General features: G+C 50.3%; 1 protein-coding gene across 2 annotated transcripts in view; it reads right to left on the reverse strand.

Annotated features, from left to right (window-relative positions):
* The window catches only part of LDLRAD3 (low density lipoprotein receptor class A domain containing 3), a 283792-nt gene that overhangs the window by 167553 nt on the left and 94441 nt on the right, over nt 1–21798 (reverse strand). For both annotated transcript variants that reach the window (XM_056136987.1, XM_056136978.1), the window contains exon 2: nt 12467–12613. In XM_056136987.1, the coding sequence (XP_055992962.1) occupies nt 12467–12613 (147 nt within the window). The remainder of the gene's footprint in view (nt 1–12466; nt 12614–21798) is intronic.

Here is a 21798-nt window from a genome sequence, read left to right on the forward strand (position 1 = left end):
GTATTTCCATCCACAGGGAGTCAACAAACCCAGTGATGTGAATCTTGCAAATAACTAGTGATCTCTGGAAAAATGTCCAGAAGGCCAGTTTTTACTTCACAGGCAAGGCAGGCTCAGAAAAGTAAAAATCTCAAGCCTTATGTTCCACAGACCGTCAAGAAAAGAAAAGGATCTGTTCTGTGCCCTTGCTATGCCGCAGCGCACCACCCTGCCCTCTCTCGCAGAGGCACTGTTTCACTTTATAAACTGCTTTGTTTTGATTTTATTCTTGTTCTCTCAGTCATACAGAGTAAATATGATCCTGCTCCTATGTAATTTTGCAAAAGGTCAGTCTTAAATATGAGACTTTAAGGAGGACTGCTGCTCGGCGGGAGAAAAAATTTGGCAGAATTAGCAAATTAAGTGATGAAACAAATCTGCCTTTGTACTCCCACTGTCTGGAATGAAAAACAAAATATTTTTGAAATGCAGAACATGCGGGGAAAACCAGGCAGAAGAGCCAGAACGTCAGAGAGAGCAGGAAAGAGTTTCACATATGTATTGTTTTCGTAATCCTTCACACTTGCCAAGAGTTGGTCCGCATCAGACCATGGTTGTATAATCTGCAGGCTGTTTTCTTCTGAAACACACCCCTCAAGCAAACGCAAGATTTAGACTTGGTGGGGAACCAAGTGCGTGGCCTTGTCTGAGGGAAGGCTAGGTTGCCAGCACTAGAGTGACTGCAGAGAGAGGGATCCTAAACATCTTGGAGGTGCTCTGGGTAGCCCCTATAATAACTGCCAAAGCCCTGGCTCTGAGCAGTGCATGGGTGATTGCTAACGTCAAGGACCCGTGGGCAAGGTCAAAGGCACTGAATAAAGATCTTGATGGCCTCACTTAGGAACTGTCTGCTGCCCAGTCCAGGTATGCCCTGCTGTCTAAGCAACTCCCTCAGGGTAACAGGAAGAGGTGTGTGAACAATTTTCCAAGCTCACGAGAAGATGATCCCAAATTTGTCAGGATAACAGGAAATTGATCCCAAACTCTTGCCCAGGATTACCGGCAGGAAGATTCCAAACTTGAACTCTCCTGGTGTCATGGGAAAAGGATTCTGAACTCTCTCCTAGGGTTACAGGGAGAGGATCCCAAATTCTTCTGGGGTAACCGGAAGAGGAACCCTAACTCCCCTGTGGTGATGGGAAGAACAGCTGATGGTCACGTAGTCCCTGAAACATACCAGACATTTCTGTGTTTTGGTCTGGGGCCACAGCTGGCTGAGGGCTTGCTTACCCCTGGCTGTTGTCAGGGCTCACACCTGGCTTGGGGTATCATAAGGGGTTCCAGGGGTTCAAGCCAGATTGACTGAGTGCAAGGCAAATGCCCTCTGTGCTGTATTATCTCTCCAGTTGTAGTGCCCAGTGTTTTTAACAGTCACCTCTTTCAGGAATCTGAAGAAAGGTAGAAACCAAAGTCAAAGTTGCTGAAATGCTTACTAGAAAAGGGTAAATAGTTCAGCTTTGACCTCAAAGGTTGCCTACCTACCCCCTCTCCCCTGAGTCATCAGAAAACCGGTCCTTGGGTACTCCTACCAAAAGAATCACTCTGACCACATGTTGGAAAGAATACACCACATCATCTTTTATGAAACTATCATTTATTCATCTATCTTAAAATTTTTTAGCTATTATTTTTTTATTGGGGGGACACACCCGGCAGTGTTTGGGGATTACTCCTGGCTCTGTGCTTGGGAATCTCTTCTAGGCAGTGCTTGGGAGACCATCTGAGGTGGCCTGAGGCAGAGCTGACCACATGCAAGGCAAGTAAGTGCCTAATCAGCTATACCATCTCTCTGGCCCATTTCGGAATTAAAATAAAACAAAACAAAACCATCAGGTCACTGCAAACTAGCTGTGTGGGAGATGAAAGGACAAGTCTGCATTTAGAACAAAGAGAGAAAAGACAAGAAAGTCACAGTCTAGCTGGAAGCAGCAAGACTGGTTGGATGTGCTAGGAAAAAAAAATTTTTTTTTGATGTTCTGTGATTTTGCAGCCCTTTAAATTTTATTGCCAATTATGGAGGCAGTTACCACTGACTACACCGTGCGGCTGTGGCCAAGGCCTGCGTGGAGAGTATGTGCAGCCCGGCCAGACTCATTCCGTCACTCAAGCACAAGGCGCCCCCGCCTCCAATAACGAAGCTCTCTGGAAGGCGGGAGGCTGGGCGAGAGGGAGGCTGCTACTTGCACACAGAAGGAATCTGAAAAGAGACCTTTTTTGTTTGTTTGGTTTTGGGGTCACACCCGGCGATGCACAGGGGTTACTCCTGGCTTTGCACTCAGGAATTACTCCTGGTGGTGCTCAGGGAACCATATGGGATGCTGGAAATTGAACATGGGTCGGCCACGTGCAAGGCAAATCCCCTACCTGCTGTGCTATCACTCCAGCCCCTGAAAGGAGACTTTCAGGTGCCTCTATGCACTCACTTTCTCAGCTGGTGACACCATGGGCATTTCCGTGGTGGCTTCCGAAGAAAGCAGCATCTGGTGGGACACATCAGCTGGGGGGTGGGGGGTTGGAGGGTGCTTGGTGGAGTTTCTGGTCCATGCCTCCGAGTCTCCCTATCACCACCCACCAAGGACAGGATTCAGATGACACCCACAGGGGCACATGAAGACCAAATACATCTCAACTGTCCAGAAACCAGCTTTAGTGACTTCAGGGAAAGCTGTTCTGCAGTGAGATGAAAAAGCACCTGCAAATGCCCGCCTGCTTTGTTTCTGCTGCCAGGATGCCTTACTGACATACACCTGCCCGTTCCCCCCCAGATTGAGAATCAGGGGATGCCGTCCCAGCTCCAGGAGAGGGTACTGGAACCCCCTGGAGTGATTAAGCTCACTTAGCGGGGTTTTCAACAGGCACCCAGAAGCCCTGGGCTGGCAGAATCCTTATTTTAGGGGAGCCTCCCGGAATCATCTCTTAGGACTATCACAGGGCCCCGAGCTCTGTCTTCTGAAAATGGTCCAGGGAAGGGAGCCAATACTTCGGTCTAAGGTGCTGCCACCACTCATCATAGTGTTGGTGAGCCATTGGGCCCAGACCCTCACTTTGAAGACCTGTCGGAAGCATTTTCTCTGCACCATTTTCCATCCTCCCTAATACCCCAGGACCCACAGATCCTGCCTCAAAGCCTTGAAACCAGTGGTCCTGCAGCCTCCTCTCCTTTCAGGGCATGAGATATCCCTGCGGCAGGGAACATACAGGCAGGCAGACGCCATCCAATGCCTGCTCCGAGCCAGACCCAGGAGTCTGCACATCTGAGTCTCACACCCCTTCACTGACCAGATTCTGTTTAACAGATGAAGAACTGAGGCTCCAAGTTGGGAGGCTAGTGCCAGCGTCAGGGCTCGGAACTGAACCGGAAGTGTGACTCCACAGCAGAGAAGATTATGGAAGCATTGAAACAGTACACCACCCCCCCATCAGATTCCACGGAGGAGCTGAACAGTTTGGGGGTCTGCAGAGCCAGCAGACTCATGACTGCCTTTTGGGAAGGGGGGTGAGAAAGATAGAGGGCTCCAACAGGATGGGGAGCCCCTGCCAGGCCTCCCTGTATGAGACCCCAAGTACCTGCTGGCTCAACTCAAAATAGGTGCTTCCTCCCTGGCAGCATCAGCATCCGCCTCAAGGTCTGGCTGACTCCCTACAGCCCTGAACGCAGGAGCTATGAACCATTCATCATGACTCTCTACCCTCCCAGTCATGGCACAGGCACTCCAAATGAGTCATGAGAGAGGGGTATGGCAGAGATGGGAGAGTGGGTGCGGGGCCCCAGGGAAACGTGGTGGGCTGGGCCATGTAGGGGTCAGTCTAGGGTTACTGTGAGAATCTCATCAGTCAGAGCATCTCCAGCACCTACCCTCAGCCCCCAGCCTCTGGCCTCCCATACAGGCACTGAGTTTATGTGCAACTCAGAGCAGTGTCCTGCAGGCCAGTGAGCTCATCTCCATCTGGGACGGAGTCTACGGTGCTTAAGGTCAGCTCCTTTCTGAAGCACTCGTGACCTGGATATACTACGTGTTAAGTATTTTTAAATATTCCCTCTGGAGTAAGACAGAGTGATTCCCATTTTTACTTATCTATTTTTAAGTGCTGGGGTGACACCTGGCAATGCTCAGGAATCACTCTTGGCTCTGCACTCAGGAATTACTCCTGGTGGTGCTCAAAGGACCATATGGGATACCAGGGAACCAGACCAGGCACATGCAAGACAAGCACCTTACTACCCACGGTATTATCACTCCAGCCCGTTTATTTTGGCAGAGTGTGTTTGGGAGGCAGAGTATGCTTTCAAGTAGTATTTGGGAGGCCAAAGGACCTCCCCCAGAGATTCTCAGACAACTGGACCAGTGATGGGATGCCAAGGCCCGAGGATGTGGTGCTATTCAAGCCCTACGGTACCAGGGATCATCCAGGCCACCCCAGAAATACTTGAAAGCCTCCAGAGATGCACCGTGATGATGTTGAGGGGACCATGTGATGTTAGGGATCAAATCCAACCAACCACTGTACTATCTCTCAGCCCCTTTTATTCCTACCTTATACATGAAGGAAGAGGGGCAGAGAGAGACCCAATGGTGCCAGAACCCTAGAGGCCAGAAATGGTGCTGGGGAGGGGGGGGAGGGGACAACCAAAATCTTCTTGGCCACAGGACTTGTACTGACATGGGGGAGATGGTTAGGATATTCTGTGGCAAACAGACCACACACACACACACACACACACACACACACACACTCACACACACGCACACACACAGTTACTTTTCTTCTGGACAGTGAGTGCTAGGAAGGGAGTTTTCTCTCTCAAGCATTATGTGGACATATTTGGCCACCAATGATCCACTCGAGACTCTTTTAACTGCTCGTCTTGTTTTCCTGAAGTTTGACTTCTCCTGGATATTTTTGAAATTTACCCCTTAACAAACGCCTGCCAGAAACAGAACATGCTGCAGAACAGATTCACCTCAGCCCCAACACAAAGCCTCAACTGAGCCGCTAAGCCACGGAGAGATGAACCGCTTGGTTTAACCAAGAGATAAACCAACCTGTCACCCGGCCACACCCCCTGTGAGAGGCTCCAGCTCTTCTCCCGCCTCTTTCGGCTGCAGGGACTACTGTCACTTCTTATCTGTCCTTGAGTCATAGCCACGGGACTCTGCCTCTGCCTCAGGAGCCACAAGTCTCTGTACCTTCTGTCTTATAAGAATGCCAGTGTCCTCTGTATGTGGCCCCGGTCCTCTCCTGGATGACTTCAGATCAAAACCAACTGCACCCCAACCATGCCACCGCCCAAGGTGCCTGTGTTCTTTGTTGTTACTGCTTTTGTTTTTGACACATATCCAGCAGTTGCTCAGCGCTTACTCGTGGTGAGCTCAGGGGACCATATGTGGCGCTGGAACCCAAGTTGGCTTGTTGTGTAAGGCTTACCCACTGTGCTATGGCTCCAGCCACAAAGGTGATCATGTTCTAAGCTGCCTACCGGAGACACAGCTTTGAACATAATTCAACCCAGTAAGAACACAGTGGGTAAGGCATTTGCTTGCAGACGGCTAATTCGGGTTTGATCCCTGGCACCTATCAGGTCCCCTGTGCTGGCCTAAGAGCTGTGGCACAGCTATCACTAAGAAACAGTTCTCAAAACAGCCAGGGGCACGGGTCAGAGGCTAGCTCGTCTGCTGGAGCTGTGGCGACCCAGCACCACCAGGGGGCGAGTCCAGCAACACCACTCACCATCATCTCACAGTCCAGCGGCCAAAAGGCCCAAATCAAAGTGTGTGCTTGACCAGCTCTCAAGCCTCACTCCTCAGCCTCTCTTCACACTGTCCTCCGGACTATGGAGCTCCGTGCCCAAACACCTGCTTTCTCTAACAACACGGGCATACTGGGAAAGGGGCCCACTGCAATGACCTCATTTTAATAATTCATTCACCACTATCAAGAATCTGGTCTCCAAACATCATTACATCCTCAGCTTTGGGGAAGGGTTGAGACATGTGAATCTGCAGTACATTGATCAGGGTTCAAATCCACTCCTATCAATGATGCTATGACAGCTTTGCATTTTAGAGCACTGAAGGGGGGGGGGACCAAATTCCATGTCCACCCACAGGCAGCCCCCTGACCACAGCCCATTGCTATCATTCCCTTCCTGGAGAAAAGCCGGAGCAGCCTTAAGAGAGGAAGAAGCAAACTGTTTCCATCCTGTAGAAACGTCCTGATTTCCTGGGCTTTTTTGTATGTGAGCCGAGCAGTAGCAGGATGTTGGTGAAACCCTGGAATCGTTAAAATTGCTTGGAAAAGAAAAGAGCTTGGAATATAGTATCTCCCCCAATCTCTCCTTTTGCCCAGTCACACCAGGTTTCAAGGAGAAGAGTATTTGTGGCGCCACCTAGAGGCAGAAGAAGGAAGATGGATGGAAGGAAGAGGTTCCCAACTCCCCTAGGTGATCCTCCAAACTACCCTCCCCACTAACCTCATCGATTTCTGTCATAAGACCACAGCAACTAGAAGATGTACTCAAAGGATGGTGAGGGACTCTTAAAAGCAAAGAAATTCCTAGGGGCTGGATAGATAGCACAGTGGGTAGGGTGTTTGCCTTGCACATGGCCAACCCGGGTTCGATTCCCAGCTTCCCATATGGTCCCCTGAGCCCCGTCAGGAGTAATTCCTGAGTTCAAAGCCAGGAGTAACCCCTGTGCATTGCCGGAAGTGACCCAAAAAGCAAAAAGAAAAAAAAAGGAAAATTCTAGTTCCAATTTGTACCTCCTGTCTCTCAAGTTGGAGATTCATTTGCACATTATTTGGCAAAGTCCTGGAATCTTTCTCCATCTCCACACACACGTATGCCAACCAAAAATCTGAGGCCTCAGCATAAAGGCATGCTTGCATGAAGGTAGTTTTAGATAACTTGTGTTTCTTTTGGAAAGACACCTGGCCCTGCTCAGGGATCAGGTAGTCCTGGTAGTGCTCCGGGGACTGTTACATAGTGCCAGAGATCAAATGGGGGCTGGCGACATGCAAAGCAAGTGCCTTATCCCCCATACTATCTCTCTATTCCATTAAAATTTTCCAAGCAAGGAAAAGGAGCCACCTTGTGAGACGGTTCTGAAACATTCACAATCTCATCCTCATTTGGCTCCAAGGGAGAGGGGGCAGCTCAAACCCCTCCCAGTGCTGGGAGAAGACCCAAAAGCTCTGCTTTCCAGGTCACCTGTGTGCTCTGGGATACACGGGCTATTGCTTTTTTTTTTTTCACAGCAAGAAGCAGTGACTGAAGTACTTGAGCAAAGCATTTCAAAGACTCACAGAATTAATAGCCATTTGAGACATCGCTACACAGTAAAACATCACCCAAGTTCTTCAAGATGTCTTTTTTAAAGTGATGGCAAGATGCCACATTTCATTACATAATCATCACAGATTTTAAGCCAAATTCATTTGCCAAAAAAGGGGAGGGGCACAAATATTCTTGAAGCTTCTTTGGGGGTGTGTTTGTCAGTATTACTTGAAAACAGGTTACAAAGATTGTACAATAGTGGGATTTTGTGGTGGTGTATGATCCAGTCCATTTCTATTCAGCAGTAGAGCAGACGCGTGTTGGAAAGACTTCCCCACCATAAAGGGTCTCTCACGAAGGAAGGCAGTGAAGACACACCCTCTGTTCATCACTCCGTGCCTCAGTTTCCTTCTCTGAACATAACACTCCCTTCCTCAGGAGGCTCATGGCAAGCAGCTGAGTTAAGGGAACTCTAGAAAGTTCTAGAACGGTGCCACGCAGCAGGAACTCAGGGAATGCAGGCCACTGCTATAGTCTGGACAGTTTTCAGTGAGCTTCACCTTGTTCTTAAAAATGGAGCTTGAGAAGGCCCACAGCCGCCGCCATGTCAGCTCCTCCACTCGCCCTACTCCACTTAATCTCTAAGTGGCTGAAATTCCCAGCTGAAAACTCTGGGCACCCTCTGGAGGGGGTTGGGGGGCTAAGCCCCCACCCTGCTGAAGCCCTGGCAGCTGCATCCATACTCTAACAGCTGCCACCATGCTAATGTCCCAACTCCACTATTTCTCAACAAATATCTGCAGAGATACTAAGCTTCAAAAAATTCCAGATACATCAGTTTTCAGGAGGAAAACTCTGGGGTCTTCTTGGAGTGGGGGCAGACAGTCTTCCCCCAAACCGTCGGTACTTCCAGAAGCCCTGGCAGTCACACCCACCTCCCAAGGCCATCAGCACGTCAACTCATCGGCCTGTTCTACAGATCCTGAAGGTTCTGAACCATGAGGCCACATATGCAGCCACATGACACCACTGAATTCCGTAGAACTGACAGCCCAGTTGCAGCACACCAAATTAAACAAGAAAGTAACACAGAAGTCAACTAAGCTCAATAAATAAAGGCAATTAACAGAGGAGGCTCAACTAGCGGCAAGCAGCTTACTAAGTCCTCAGACAAGGACTTCAATGATTCCACAGTAAGATAAAACAATTTTCAAACATTTTCTTTTACTGAAGTAATTTGAATAATTCCATTAGCCATTTTTTGTTAATAGGTAAAGGTAAAGGTAAAGGTAAAGGTAAAGGCCCTCCTGTTGTTCATCGATTTGCTCGAGCGGGCCCAGTAACGTCTCCATTGGAGACTTTGTTGTTACTGTGTTTGGCATATTGAATACATCACGGGTGGCTTGCCAGGCTCTGCCATGCGGGCGAGATACTCTCAGTAGCTTGCCGGGCTCTCTGAGAGGGGCGGAGGAATTGAACTCGGGTCAGCCATGTTGGCTGCATGCAAGGCAAACGCCCTACCCGCTGTGCTATAAGCAACATAAAATAAATTATTGTGTGGCTGCAAAGAGGGAAGGCTTGGGGATGGTTGTGAAAATGAGGACAATGGTGTAGAGTAGGTCACTCAGGTGGTGGGATTAGTGTTGGAACATCAAAAGTCTATAACAAGTGTATTGTAAACACCTTTGTAAACCACAGTGCTTAAATAAGATTTAAATGGAGCTTTAGAGATAGGATAAGGACTAGGGGCATGTGCAAAGCACGTGTGGGACCCGACTTTGACGCCTGGTGTCAAAACTTCTGGCCCAGTTGACTATCACTGGGAGTGACCCCTGAGCACTGTTTTAGAGGTGCTCTCCCCCACCCCCCGACCACAGCAAAAACAAGCAAAAATCATTTTTTATCATCCCCCTAAAAGGTTATTTGGATACAATGATCATTTAGAGTATTCCAGTAACCAGGAAATGCACTCAGACTGGCTCAAAAGAAGGGGACTTGTTACCAACATTGTAAATCACGGTTCCTAAAATTAAAAACTTGGTTTTTAAAAATTCCATTTTTTAAAAAACAAGCCTCTAAAGAGAAGTTTTATAGATTCCTCAGGCACCAAAGTCATGACTTAACCCACTGCAAGTTAATTCTAACCCATCAAAAGAGATTTCACAAAGTTAAAAATATAGTTAGAACCTAAGGGAATGACAAAACATTCCACCTTACTAGAGTCATCTGAAAAACTGTAAAATTAGGGGCTCAGAGGATGCAGAGGATGGCTCGGGGGTATGAAGCAATGATTCCATTCCCTGGCATGGCCCACATGCATCGACTATGTTATCAGCAGCCCTGCTGTCTGCAATCCCCAGAGAGACAGAGAAGCTCTCCAACCAAAAGTGTGAGCCTGAACACTGCAACTACAAGTGAGAGAGGCCTGGAAGCACCACAACTTCAGTGACATACAACCCAGTCACTGCAAGTAGAAGGAAGGGAGGGAGGGAAAACTGAAAATTAAAAACTATTACTGTTGGAGGGGCCAGATAGTACAGCAGGTAGGGCATTTGTTTGTATGTGGCTGACCAAGTTCAACCCCATGGTCCCCTGAGCACTGCCAGGAGTAAGACTTGAGTACAGAGCCAGGAGTAACCTCTGAGCATTGCCAGGTGTGACCCCCCCCCAAAAAAAAAAGTGTTACTATTGGGATGGAGAGATAGTACCAAGGACTGGCCTTGCATGCACTTAACCCTAGTTTAATCCCTGGCACGATATATGATTCTCTGCGTACCACTAGGACTGGTCTCTGAGCACAGAACCAGGAGTAATCCTGAGCACAGCCACGTGTGCCTCTGCACCTACACCAACAACAACAAAATGTTAACTAGATTTTTTTTGTGGTGCCAGGGATCCAACTCAGACTCTGACATGCAACGCAGGCAACTACAACACCGCTTTGCTGTTGCCAACTATTAACCAGGAAAAGCCTGTGCTTCGAAAGATACCCATCATGAGAAAGAGTGAAATAAAGCCAGCGCCTCACACAGTGTCAGAGAGAGAATGCGCCAGGGCAAGCCCCCAACAGAGCACGTGGGCGTGTCTGTACGGAGAGATAGCAAAGATCCGTTCTTCCACCCAGCACTTCCTTTTTTGAGAATCGAACCTTAGGATATAAATGAGGGGCAGTCACGCCCACCCTCAAGTTCTCAGCAGCAGCAGAGACTAGTTCCAAGAGAGGAAAATCTGGCAATGCCCATGCATGCCAAATTGTGCGTGATCTACACAATGTTTTCCCAAGTGGATTCATTTCAGCATCCATGAGAAAGGGAACTACACAAAGAAACCTAGAAAAACATTAAAAGGCTGAAAACATTACCTAAAAAAAAAAAATCAAAATATAAAAGTGTAACAACCAGAGTGCTAGTGTTCAGAAAGCATGCGCCTTGGTCTGCAAGGGGCCTGGGTCCCTTCTCCAGAGTCAACAAAGCAGAGGAATTACAACCGGACAGAGGCTGAGCACAAATCTCTCTGATGCCAGGAAGAGGCTGGTAGTGATTTTCCCACGAAGGGACAAAGGCTTCAGTGTGATTCTGCTTTTTCCTTCCTCTCCGCTGTCCTGACTACAAGACGGGATAGTATTACCTTTATGGTTACAAGTTGCTTCCTGTCTTAGCAAATCCTTCCCTCAGTGCAGGTACAAAATATCTGCTCTGACAACCTCTCTGGAATCTTCTTTCTCCCCTGGGAAAGGGCAAGAAGCCTTTTGTTGTTGTTGTTGTTGTTTTTAAGTGGATGACCTTTCAAAGGCCAATGCTCTCTCTCTCTCTCTCTCTCTCTCTCTCTCTCTCCCCCCTCCCCTCCCCTCTCCCCGGCAAGCCCCTTCACTCTCTTCCTTCAGCTCTCAAGCTGCCCCACAGAGCCACGGACATTTCTCCACAGTCCCAGAGGCCCGTTTCCTCTTTTAGAAAGAGGATGGCGAGGTGGGGCAAAGAGTGAAACGGGCCATTCCAAGATGCCGATGGAAAGATGGTCCAGCTGTGAGCTGGAGGGGGTCTGGCTCATGCTGACTCCGGCTGACACCCGTGTGTATTTCTGTCGTCTGGGTAGAAAGAAGTTTCTCAACTGCCTCACATCACTTAGCTCAGCGGAAGTCAAACAGCAAGGGATTTAAATAGCCACCAAGCAAGACGACAACAGTTACGTTTTCCTGCAGCTATGTAGGAAACCTCACGGAGAGGATCGTGAGACCAACTAATGGCCACGTGACCAGGGATCTCAAATGTAAAACCACAGCAGGCCACTGCATCACACATCCCCATGATAATGATCGTGCCAAAGAGTATGTGGCACTTTGCCCCATTACCATGGGGTCCCCAAGCCCCCTCTTGTACACTGATCTGGTCTGTGCGTTCTGTGGGTTAGGGGTACTGATGCCATCTTTCCCAACCACCTACCCCCACCCAACTCAACACCTCGCATGTAATTTTTCATGACTCCAAATCCTGAGTACAGCTGTCCCTTGGTATTCATGGGTTTCAGATATGGTCCCATACAAGAATCCAACATGTGTACCCTGCCTGGGCATACTGCACCAACGGACATCCAAGATTAGTGGGACGGGTGAAAAGTGGAAGTCACATTTCAGAGCCCCACCCCCACCCCACAAGCAGTGCAAACAAGTATCGTGCATGGGTCAACAAGACGATCTGTTCAGAGTCAGCTCCCCCTGATCAAACCATCAAGACCAGCCCACACGTGGCTGCCAGCAGGGCCCAGAAGTCATGCGGCTCTGGGCTTAAGTGCCAAGTGTGCTGCGTGCCAGTTGGGAGATTATGGAGCTGCTTCTCCACTGGGAGTCTCAGATTCCTCCTCTGTCAAGTAAAGGCCATCAGCATACCAGGGTGGGGGGGGGAGGGGGTAGGCAGAGTGCGGAGGGGGTGGGTACGGCGGCCTGCGTGCCCCTAAAGTCACAGTGGTATCCCCACCCAGACTCCCATTCTGCTCTGGCATGGAGGGTACGACCATGGACAGTCTGGAGCTCATGCCCACCAGCCCGCAGCCAGCAGGACCCTGCGGGCCAGAGCCAGAGCCAGAGCAGGCACTGCCCACCCGGCTGCCCACTCACTCCCCAACCCCCGCCCACCGCAGCCCAGGTTGGCCACTCACGGCACTCCTTCTCGTCGCTCTTGTCGAAGCAGTCGGGGAGCCCGTCACACTGCCAGGCGCCCGGGATGCACCGCCCATTGCTGCACATGAAGTTGCCCGGGATGTTGCACTCATTGGTGAAGTTGTTCCCGGGGAGCAGCTGGCTCTCTAGGAGGAAGGGGAGGCGGGAGGTGAGCGCGCACAACCCATGGAGGGGGGGGGGAACCCCAGAAAACTCCTTCGGTACCTTCAACCGCTTGTACCTCAGTTTTGTCACCTGGAGAATGGATTCATCATCCCCCATCCCACCACCACCAACCACCACCACCACCACTACCACCAAGGCCTCCTGGACCTTGCACTGACTAAATGGGAAAATGTGTGAGCCTGGCATCCACAGCTGCTCAGAGGTTCATTTTGTTGAGGGGTGCACAACTGGCTGTGCTCAGGGTTCACGACTGGCTCTGTACTCAGGGATCACTCATGAGTAGAGGTTTAGGGGGACGATATGGGGTGTCTGGATCAAACCCAGGTTGTCCGTGTGCAAGGCAAGCATCCTACCCGCTGTGCTCTCTCTCCAGCCCAATTGTTTTTTTTTTTTTTTTAATTTGTTTTGGGGTCACATGCAGCAGTGCTCACGGCTTATTCTTGGCTCTGTGCTCAGAGATGACTCCTGGCAGGGCCCCGAAGAATACAGAGGGTGCCAGGGATCAAACCCAGGCTGATCAGCTGCAAGGCCAGTGCCTTATCTAATGTACTATCTCTTTGACTTTGACTGTTCATGTTTATCTTTCGCCAAAAATATGGATTAATTGATTGTAAAGAGCTGTCATTTCCTTCCAGGCTGTCAGAAGCTAGGAATGGCCCATGTCTGGGGCCCGGATTGCACAGTGCGGGTGGGGAGGCAGAGACGACCCTCAACCACTGCTGGTGGAACCCGAAACTGGTTCGACTTTGATGGAAAACACTTTGGAGACTTCTCAAAATAGTTAAAGTAGAACTTCCATAGGACCCACAAATTTCACCACCAACATCCCTCCTGCGCGCACAAACACACACACACACACAACACACACACACACACACACACACACCCCTTAGCATCTATCCCAAGAATACAAAAAAAAAGGACAAAAAAAAGAAGAAAAGAAAATGCAAGAACCAGGCGCAAACCTATGTTTACTGCAGCACAAAGTCCAACAGCCAGACATGGCAATAGCCCATGTGCCCAACAACAGTTGAGTGGATAGTGACGGTGTATAACCTATGATGGAATAGGTCTCAGCGTTAAGATGACAACTGCTCGTTTGCTACAACTTGAATGGAACTAGAGGGATCACAAGTCACAGGGAGAAGGATAAATGCCAGAATCTATTGTGACTATGTAGGATATAAAGAAACAAGGAAAGGGACTAGATGGGGCCACAGGAAACAAACCCTCTGGCTCTAATCTCAGAGCTACATTACTAGGGAATGGGCAGAAAGAGAGATGAGGAGGGACCAAGGGACAGTATTGGGAGGGCCAATGGCAGCTTGGTGGTGGGTGTGGGACAGCAACTTTGTACCCCTAAAACTACCCCTCAGTATGAACACAACTGCATCTTCTTCTGGCCGCACACAGTAGTGGTCAGGGCCCATGCCTGGCTGTGCTGGAGGAAACAGTATGCGGTACTGCGGGGGGCCACGGTCAGTCCTGGGATTTCCACCCAGGCCACAGCTGCAGCCACGTGCGAGGTGGGGGTCTCAACCCCTACATTATCTCTCCAGCCCCAACACTTCTATAAACCACATTTCCACGGCAACAACAGTAACAAAAAAAGATTCTGCAGACAGAGAGTGAGCTCTGGATTCCCACGTTTCCAGCAGGAGAACACGCCGGCTCCTTCCCAGTCTCTGGCTCCAGGACCCACCAAGTGCAGAATCCACAAATCTAACCCAACTGGGTGGAAGGCACGGGAGATGCTTTCACTTTAGGAAACTGAAACCCTGGCCCACAAAATCCACCTGCCTGGAATGGAGTAGGGAGAGGCTGGCCTAACAATTCAAACATAGGCCTTCTAATCCCCATGAGGACATGATCGATTGCCTGCTGAGTTCCTGGAGGGGGTGAGAATAGACACCCTCACCCCCGACCCCCAGACTCTGGAATCCTCAGCACCAAGTCCGTGAAATGCCAAGGTCACCAACTCGAAGACTGGGAAGCATAAGGCGGGGATCGCAGAGGAGACTGGTGAATCCATCTCCCACAGGGCCTGCCTTCATCACTCTAAGGAGCATGATCAACACAGACGAAAAGGAGCTGAACATCAACACCAGTCTAAGGAGGATGCACCCCTGGGTGCACATAGTTCCTGGGTCTCTGGAATCTGCAGAAAGGAGCAATCTGTGCACGTGTCAGTGGACAACTGGACCACGTGCTACAGGGCCAAGGTTGAAAGCTACGAGGGTTGGGGGGGGGGGGGGGGCTCCTTCCTGGCTGTCAAGACAAGGAGACACTAAAGGTTTCACTACTGTGGAACAAGGCAGTACCTGAGCATGCTCAGAGAGGTGGGGGAGTAGAGAGGAGGGATGACGGGAAAGGGGGCACAGGAGATGGATAAGGGTTCCACGAGCCTCTCCAGACGGCACCCTCCTAGGTCCCCAATGTCACCTGTCTTTCATGCTACTCATCTCTCCATGTGCCCTTCTTCCCACCTGAGAATGCCCTCTGGCCAATGGGGGGGTCTTCCACCCAATTCCACATATCCTCCAGCATTTAACACACACACACACACACACACGTGCGCGCGCGCGCACATGTGCACTTGTGATCCCCAGCTCCCTCAAACAGAAGTGAGCAATTCGGCTACCTGGGGTCACCTTCTAAGTTATACTTTTTTTTAGCAGCGGCACACGGGGAAGAGCCCACCACACCAACACAGGCACAGACAAGCACCACCATATCAGCACCAGTCCCTTGGAGCTGCCTTGATGCCTTGCAGAGTGTCCGCCCACAGCATGGCATAAACAGCCCCCACTCACCTCTCCCTCCTGAAATGAGCTTTCCCAAGACCCGGGAGAGCTCCGACGGAGATGCACGAGAGCAAGATGTCTTCCCAGCACTGACCACCCACGCCCGACAAACACCCCCCTTCCTCCCTGCTTCATCTCCCCCCATGAAGGGACGGTCACATAATCCTCCCTTATGGACACCAGGCCCCAGGCCCCCCTCCAGCCCAGGCCCTCGCCACCACCACCCCCAGTCCCTTGGTCCTCCATGTAGTTAAAGCCAACACCTCCCAATGCGGCTTCCCCATTTCCTCGCAACTCCCTCTAAGTGTCCAGAGGAATTCTCAAGAGCAAATTGATCAAGATACAGCTGGACTTTTAAAAGGCCACTGAAGAGACTCAATGATGCACTCAAGATCAAGGAAAAGATCCCGCAAGGATCCATCAAAGGGGCAGCACCCGCAGAGAGGCAGAGAGAGCAGTCAGGAAGGCCCAGTGGAGGCAGGGCAGCCTGATGTCAGGCACAGAAGAATGTACAATGAAAACCACATGGCTCACTGCTTAACAAGAGCCGGTATGAGGGGGCCTCGGAGCCCTCATCCAGATACCCGCAGCCATGCCCTCCACTCTGCGGAGCCCACACGTCCTCCAAGGGTCAGAGCCCATCCAGAAAGCCCTCCACAACTCAGAGAAAAGTGCTCAACCTGTTTGCCAGGCTTGGGATGCCAGAGGCGGCGCCAGGAGTCCTGGCTGCCAGACACAGGGCCCGGGACCCCCACATCTGCCCACTGCATCTCATCACTCTGGGCGACGCGGGCCAGTGGGAATTCTTTGCGGCTGCGAAGCGGAACCTGCCTTCTGGGCTGCCCAGAAAGCACGTGCACATGCTCTGTGCTTTGGGAGAGCTGGAATCTCAGAAGCTGGTGTGGATATTTCCGCTCAGTGGTCTGTGTCATTCTCTTCTGGCAGTATCAACAACAGAAGCAACAACGCAAGATACACACACAGGCGTGGACCCACAAGCACCTCAGCCTCCATTCTGCAGATCTCCCAACAGATCTGCCCAAAAGGCTCCTGGGAGAATCAACAGACCCCTTCCTACCACCTCTTGCCAATGTTACAGAAATGTTACAAAATGGTTTTGTAAGACACAATGTTACAAAAGCCACAGAAAGCACCATGCTTGGATAAAAAGACTTGCCAGCCTGGAAACAGCCACCTTGGAATCCCAGGGCTCTCTCTGCATATCCATGGGCGGGAGGCACGTTACAAATGAAAGGGTGTGAGGCAGAGAGGGCACCCACATCTGTTACGCATGGGTAGTCATTCCCACCACGAGGCTCAAAAGTGCTTTCCTAGAGGACTCCAGGGCCCCTGAGGAATGACAGCATAGAGGAACGTTCTTTGAGCTTTTCTGAGGAACTCCAGGCTGGGGGCAGGCACAGAGCTTTAGGCTTGAGGGAGTGAAAATCTCACCACACTGAGAGCCCAGAGCGGGAACTGAGTGAGATGAGTCCAATGCCTTTTGATTCTGTCTTCCAGGATCTTCCTCCAACCCACCCACCAACGGCTCCCCAAAATGGCACCAGCCAAGCTAAGCTGCCATCTCTGAGCCCGCCCTTAAACCAGGGACTCTCCAAGAGGGCAATCTGGGGCTGTGACACCCAGTTGGTCAAGGCTAGTCATGTGGCTCTGCCTCAATGAAAGGACAGCTCTGCCCAACAGAGAACCCAACTTCCGGAAAAGTGACCATTGGCAAAGTGAAGAATTCCCAGCACAAACCAGGCACCCCACTACTAGAGGGAGATGACCTGGAAAGCAACTGACTTTTCAGTGTCTGATAACAAACCTGGATCTCCAACCCTGATGGACAAGATCTCTGCACCACCAACTCACTGCGAACCATTTCCAACACACACACACACACACACACACACACACACACACACACACACACACACACGAATAAATAAGCATGTGACCACACACACATACACCCACATGCACATGTTCTCTTGCAATGAGACTCCCACTCTTCCCTGCACTGTTTCCCACTCCTCCTACCCCCCTCCCCGGGCATGGGTATGATGGGGCTGAATTATACGGCTGCCCAAACTCAGATATGGAAGCTGCCAGACCAGGAGTTTAGAGTGTGGCTCCATTTTGAGACAGGCCATTTATTTATTTACTTATTTTAAAACAGTTTCACTGTAGGTTTTAATCAACAGTGTCGATTCTGAGGATACTATAAGCAAATGGTCAGAATACATAATCATGAATAATGTCACGGCAAATATGAAATCTCACTGAGTAAAAGAGAAAGAATGATTATAGAGAAAAATAATTCTAGGACTAAAAGATGGGAGTAAAACCCTTTTTGATTTAAAGACTAGTAAGGATAAAGCCTAGAGTTTTCTGATTTTTATTTTTTGTACTTAAAATTCTATTTATGCATTTTTAATCGAATCATCACTGAACCAAGGCACTGACCCCCACGAATGGCGTGGTCAGTTAAGAAGACAATAAAGACAGGTGGGGGGGGGCAGGGAGGGGAGCGGGGAACGGGACACAGCCAGGGCAAAGAAAGCCATCTGCCAACCCAGGAGAGAAGACTCCAAAGACACCATCCCGGCCATACCTACAGCTCAAGCTTCCAGAAGCTTCCAGAACTTCCAGGACATCACTGCATATAGCACAGCGTAGGGATCTTTCCAAATCAGTGCTTGAAGCCCAACAGTCCCTGGTGATGGAGCACAGGGCTCCTGCAGGCTGAATTCTCTCTCCAGCCCTGGGGTACCTGTCATGCTCAGCAATGCCTGGGACCTCCCTGCATCTGAACTTCCTGACTTCTTAGTACCATCTCCCCACAAAACGGCCCATGCCCTGGAAACACCAGAAGCAGGTTGTCCAGCAGCCACGCATCCCTGCACTCCATATTCTGGAAATCACCCATATAAATATCTGTGGTTACTCTAAGGGATCAGAGCGATAGCACAGCGGGTACGGTGTTTGCCTTGGATGCGCCTGGTCTGGGTTCGAATGCTCCAACACTTCCAGAGAGCCTGCTGAGCTACCGAGAGTATCCTGCCCACACGGCAGAGCCTGGCAAGCTCCCCGTGGCGTATTCGATATGCCAAAACCAGTAACAACAAGTCTCACAATGAAGACATTACTGGTGCCCACTCGAGCAAACAGATGAACAATGGAACGACAGTGCTACAGTGCTACTCTAAGGAAAAAGCACTGGGTTTGGTGACTGACTTATCAACCCACCACCACCACCACCACTATCACCAAGGTCTTCCTTGGAAACTTTCACCCTGCCCCTCCTCCTGCCCAAGAAGGCTGAGTGGGATCTTAACACAGTTCAAGGAAGGGAGATGGGGGTGTTTGGATCAGTGCAAGTAAATTACAATTCTGCCCGTGTTAAAACAGGTTAGAAATCTTTTTCACCCGACAGCAGGACTTTCGAGAGGCTGAAATATTTATCCCACCTCGGTGTCTTGGGACCCATTTAGAATCCCAAAAAGACAAGCATTAGCACGGAGTTGGCTAGCTGGGGCTTTCTCCTCTCTTTCCTCTTTTTCATTAAGCTGAAAAATGAAAAAAAGAGTTGCCCATTTTCACTGCAGCACTTCACTGACTTAAAATAACCGCACCATCTGTACCAATGATGGAAAGGGGAAGAAAAAATCCAAGTCCTTCCCTATTTTGTAAAGGGAAAGACCTTCTACAGCGGCTTTGTCCAAAATCTCTGGCACAAGTTTAGATGCCCAGAAGAGAGCCAGAACCAGGGCACCTGCAGAAACCCAGAAAGCTGCCACCTTTCAGGAACCTCTCCTCGTGGAACACACTGTGAGTGATGGCCACTGTTCCAGCCGTCCAAGTCCTTCCTTCCCCCAGTCTCTCCTCTTCCCCGCCTTAGGGGTAGCCCCGCTCATGATGCAACACAGAACCAACATCTGCAAACCATTGTGAGGCTTGCAGATTTCTGCCCGACCGTCTGTGTCCTTCTCCTCTGGTGGTACCAGCCACAGGCTCCGTAAACAACCAAGCCAGACACACAAACATATGTACGGCCCCACATGCAGCGTGGCCTTCCACCCTGCAGATCTCCAGCAGATCCTCCCGAAAGTTTCCCGGGAGAATCAACACACCTCTTCCACCACAGCCTCCTGACAGCACGCGTTACAGAAACCACGGACAGCAACCATCTGCTTTCCCTCTTGCTCAAGTCCCCAAACGCACACAAGATGTTGTGGGTTCAGCACACGGAACACACGCCACTGAGCTGGTCTGCCATGATAGGTTTGCAAACATCCCTGGAAACCCCCTCCCCCACCCCCAGGCGTCACCTCCAAAACTGCTCCGCCGGCTGGCATCAGCATAGGGACAACACCAAGGACATCTGTCCCCACACACTTCCCAGAACCATTTGCTCTCTCGTCGAACAGAAGGATTCCTGCTGGAACTTTGGGGGGAGTGGGGGGTGGGAGAGGGTTTTGACTTTCCCCAGGTATCCAAGGCCGAAGTAAGCACATACCCCTGGCGTGGCTGGGTCTACAGCTCTGTCTACACCCAGCTCTTGAGAGTTCATCATTCCCTTCTCTGCTGACCCCTCTGATTCTAAATTTAGAACATGGGTCTGCACACAAAGGCAGAAAAATGCACCTGGTCTATGGGTGCAAAGGCAGAAAAATGACCCATGGGTCTAGGTGCCAATTGCCTACCTCAGCATTCACAGACTTCACCTGGGCCCCATCCCTGCGAGGAGATGGCAGGTCCATTTGCTCCAGGAACACCTTCAGGATAGAAAGGATGGTTCTAACCTCCACTGTGCCCTAACACCTGCACTTTTCTGCTTCTCCCACTGAAGTGCAAGGCCACAACTGTGGCCAGATGATAAACACTTTGTTTCCTCCTCGGAATGAGTTACCAGAGCAATCCAACGGCTAGTGTTAATGAGGCAAGCCCAGAGAGAAAATGACGCAGCCTGGGAATGGATGGTTCCTCATCAGGAAATGGCTTTATGAATTATTTTCTGTCCTCTATTGATAGCCTCATTAAGGGCTTGAAGTGGTTACTTAGATTTTTAGTTCTGCTTCATGGCGTTGCTTGAGAGAAATTGGTGTGAGCACAGCCGTGAATGGTCTACGGGTTTGCACAGCCATGCAGGAGGCAGCATCTGCCCCGGTGTCAAGTTTGCAGGTCTGGTGGGGGGCAGGGTGGGGGTGGGGGCTAGAACCAACATTATGGAACAGCGGCCCTGGAGAGCGGAACTGTGGGCTGGGTGCACAGTGTGGGGACAACACCAAGGACATCTGTCCCCACACACTTGTAGTGTGCAGCACAGCCTTCCCAACCTCCAGTAAATAAGTCTTCCAAACTTATGGCAGCTGCGTCTCCCAAGGGACAGCAATGCACTGACTGTGGACACACAGCAGGAGGGTCGCCTCCATTCTCACTGGACTCCTTACAATACGGAAGAGACCACACGTGTTCATGCTGCAGAGGAAAAAACTGTGACTCAAGAATGAACTAGCCCAAGGTTGCAGAGCTAGGACTGAGGGGCAGAATGGGGAGGCCTACAAACGTTTTCTATAAAAGATCACACAGGAGCCAGAGAGGTAGTACAGTGGGTAGGGTGCTTGCCCTGCACGTGGCCAACCCAGGTTCGATCCCCAGCATATGGTCCCCTGAGCACCTCCAAGAGCGATTCCTGAGTGCAGAGCTAGGAGTAAACCTTGAGCATTGTCAGTAGAGCCACCCATCCTCCGCCTACCACACCCCCAATAAAAGGTCAGACAGCCAGGACTGAAAACAGCGAAGCAGTTGGGGACCAGAACGATCGAACAGCAGGTAGGGCGCTTTCCTTGCCTGTGGTCAATCGGGTTCAATCACCAGCATCCCAAATGGTCCTGCCATCACGGATCACCAGAAGTGATCCCTGAGTGCAGAGCCAGGAGTAAGCCCTGAAAATAGCCTGATGTTGCCCTATAACAAAGAGTGTAAGGGTCAAGGCACACAGCTGATCCTGATTGAATCCCTAGCACCACATATGGTCTTCTGAGCACGAGCAGGGGTTTTAAAAATTCTAACAACAAGAAAAAAAAGAAGAAAAAGTCAGACAGTCAGTTTAAGGGGCTATGCAGGGCCAGAGAAGCAAACTAAAAATTCTGAGTATCGTCAGAGTCACTGAGAATAATATTCGGTAAGACAGGGTCACCACCGAGAGCCTGGAATTCTCCAAGGGGGACGGGAGCAAAGAACAAGTCACTTGATGGCCAGTGTTTTCATCTCAACCATTTAAAAATGCAAAAGCCAATGGTTGGGTACAACCACATGTGTGTGGGGGGCTGAGAGAA

This window comes from Sorex fumeus, unplaced genomic scaffold (genome assembly GCF_029834395.1).
Source record: "Sorex fumeus unplaced genomic scaffold, SorFum_2.1 ptg000007l, whole genome shotgun sequence".
In the NCBI taxonomy this organism is placed as follows: domain Eukaryota; kingdom Metazoa; phylum Chordata; class Mammalia; order Eulipotyphla; family Soricidae; genus Sorex; species Sorex fumeus.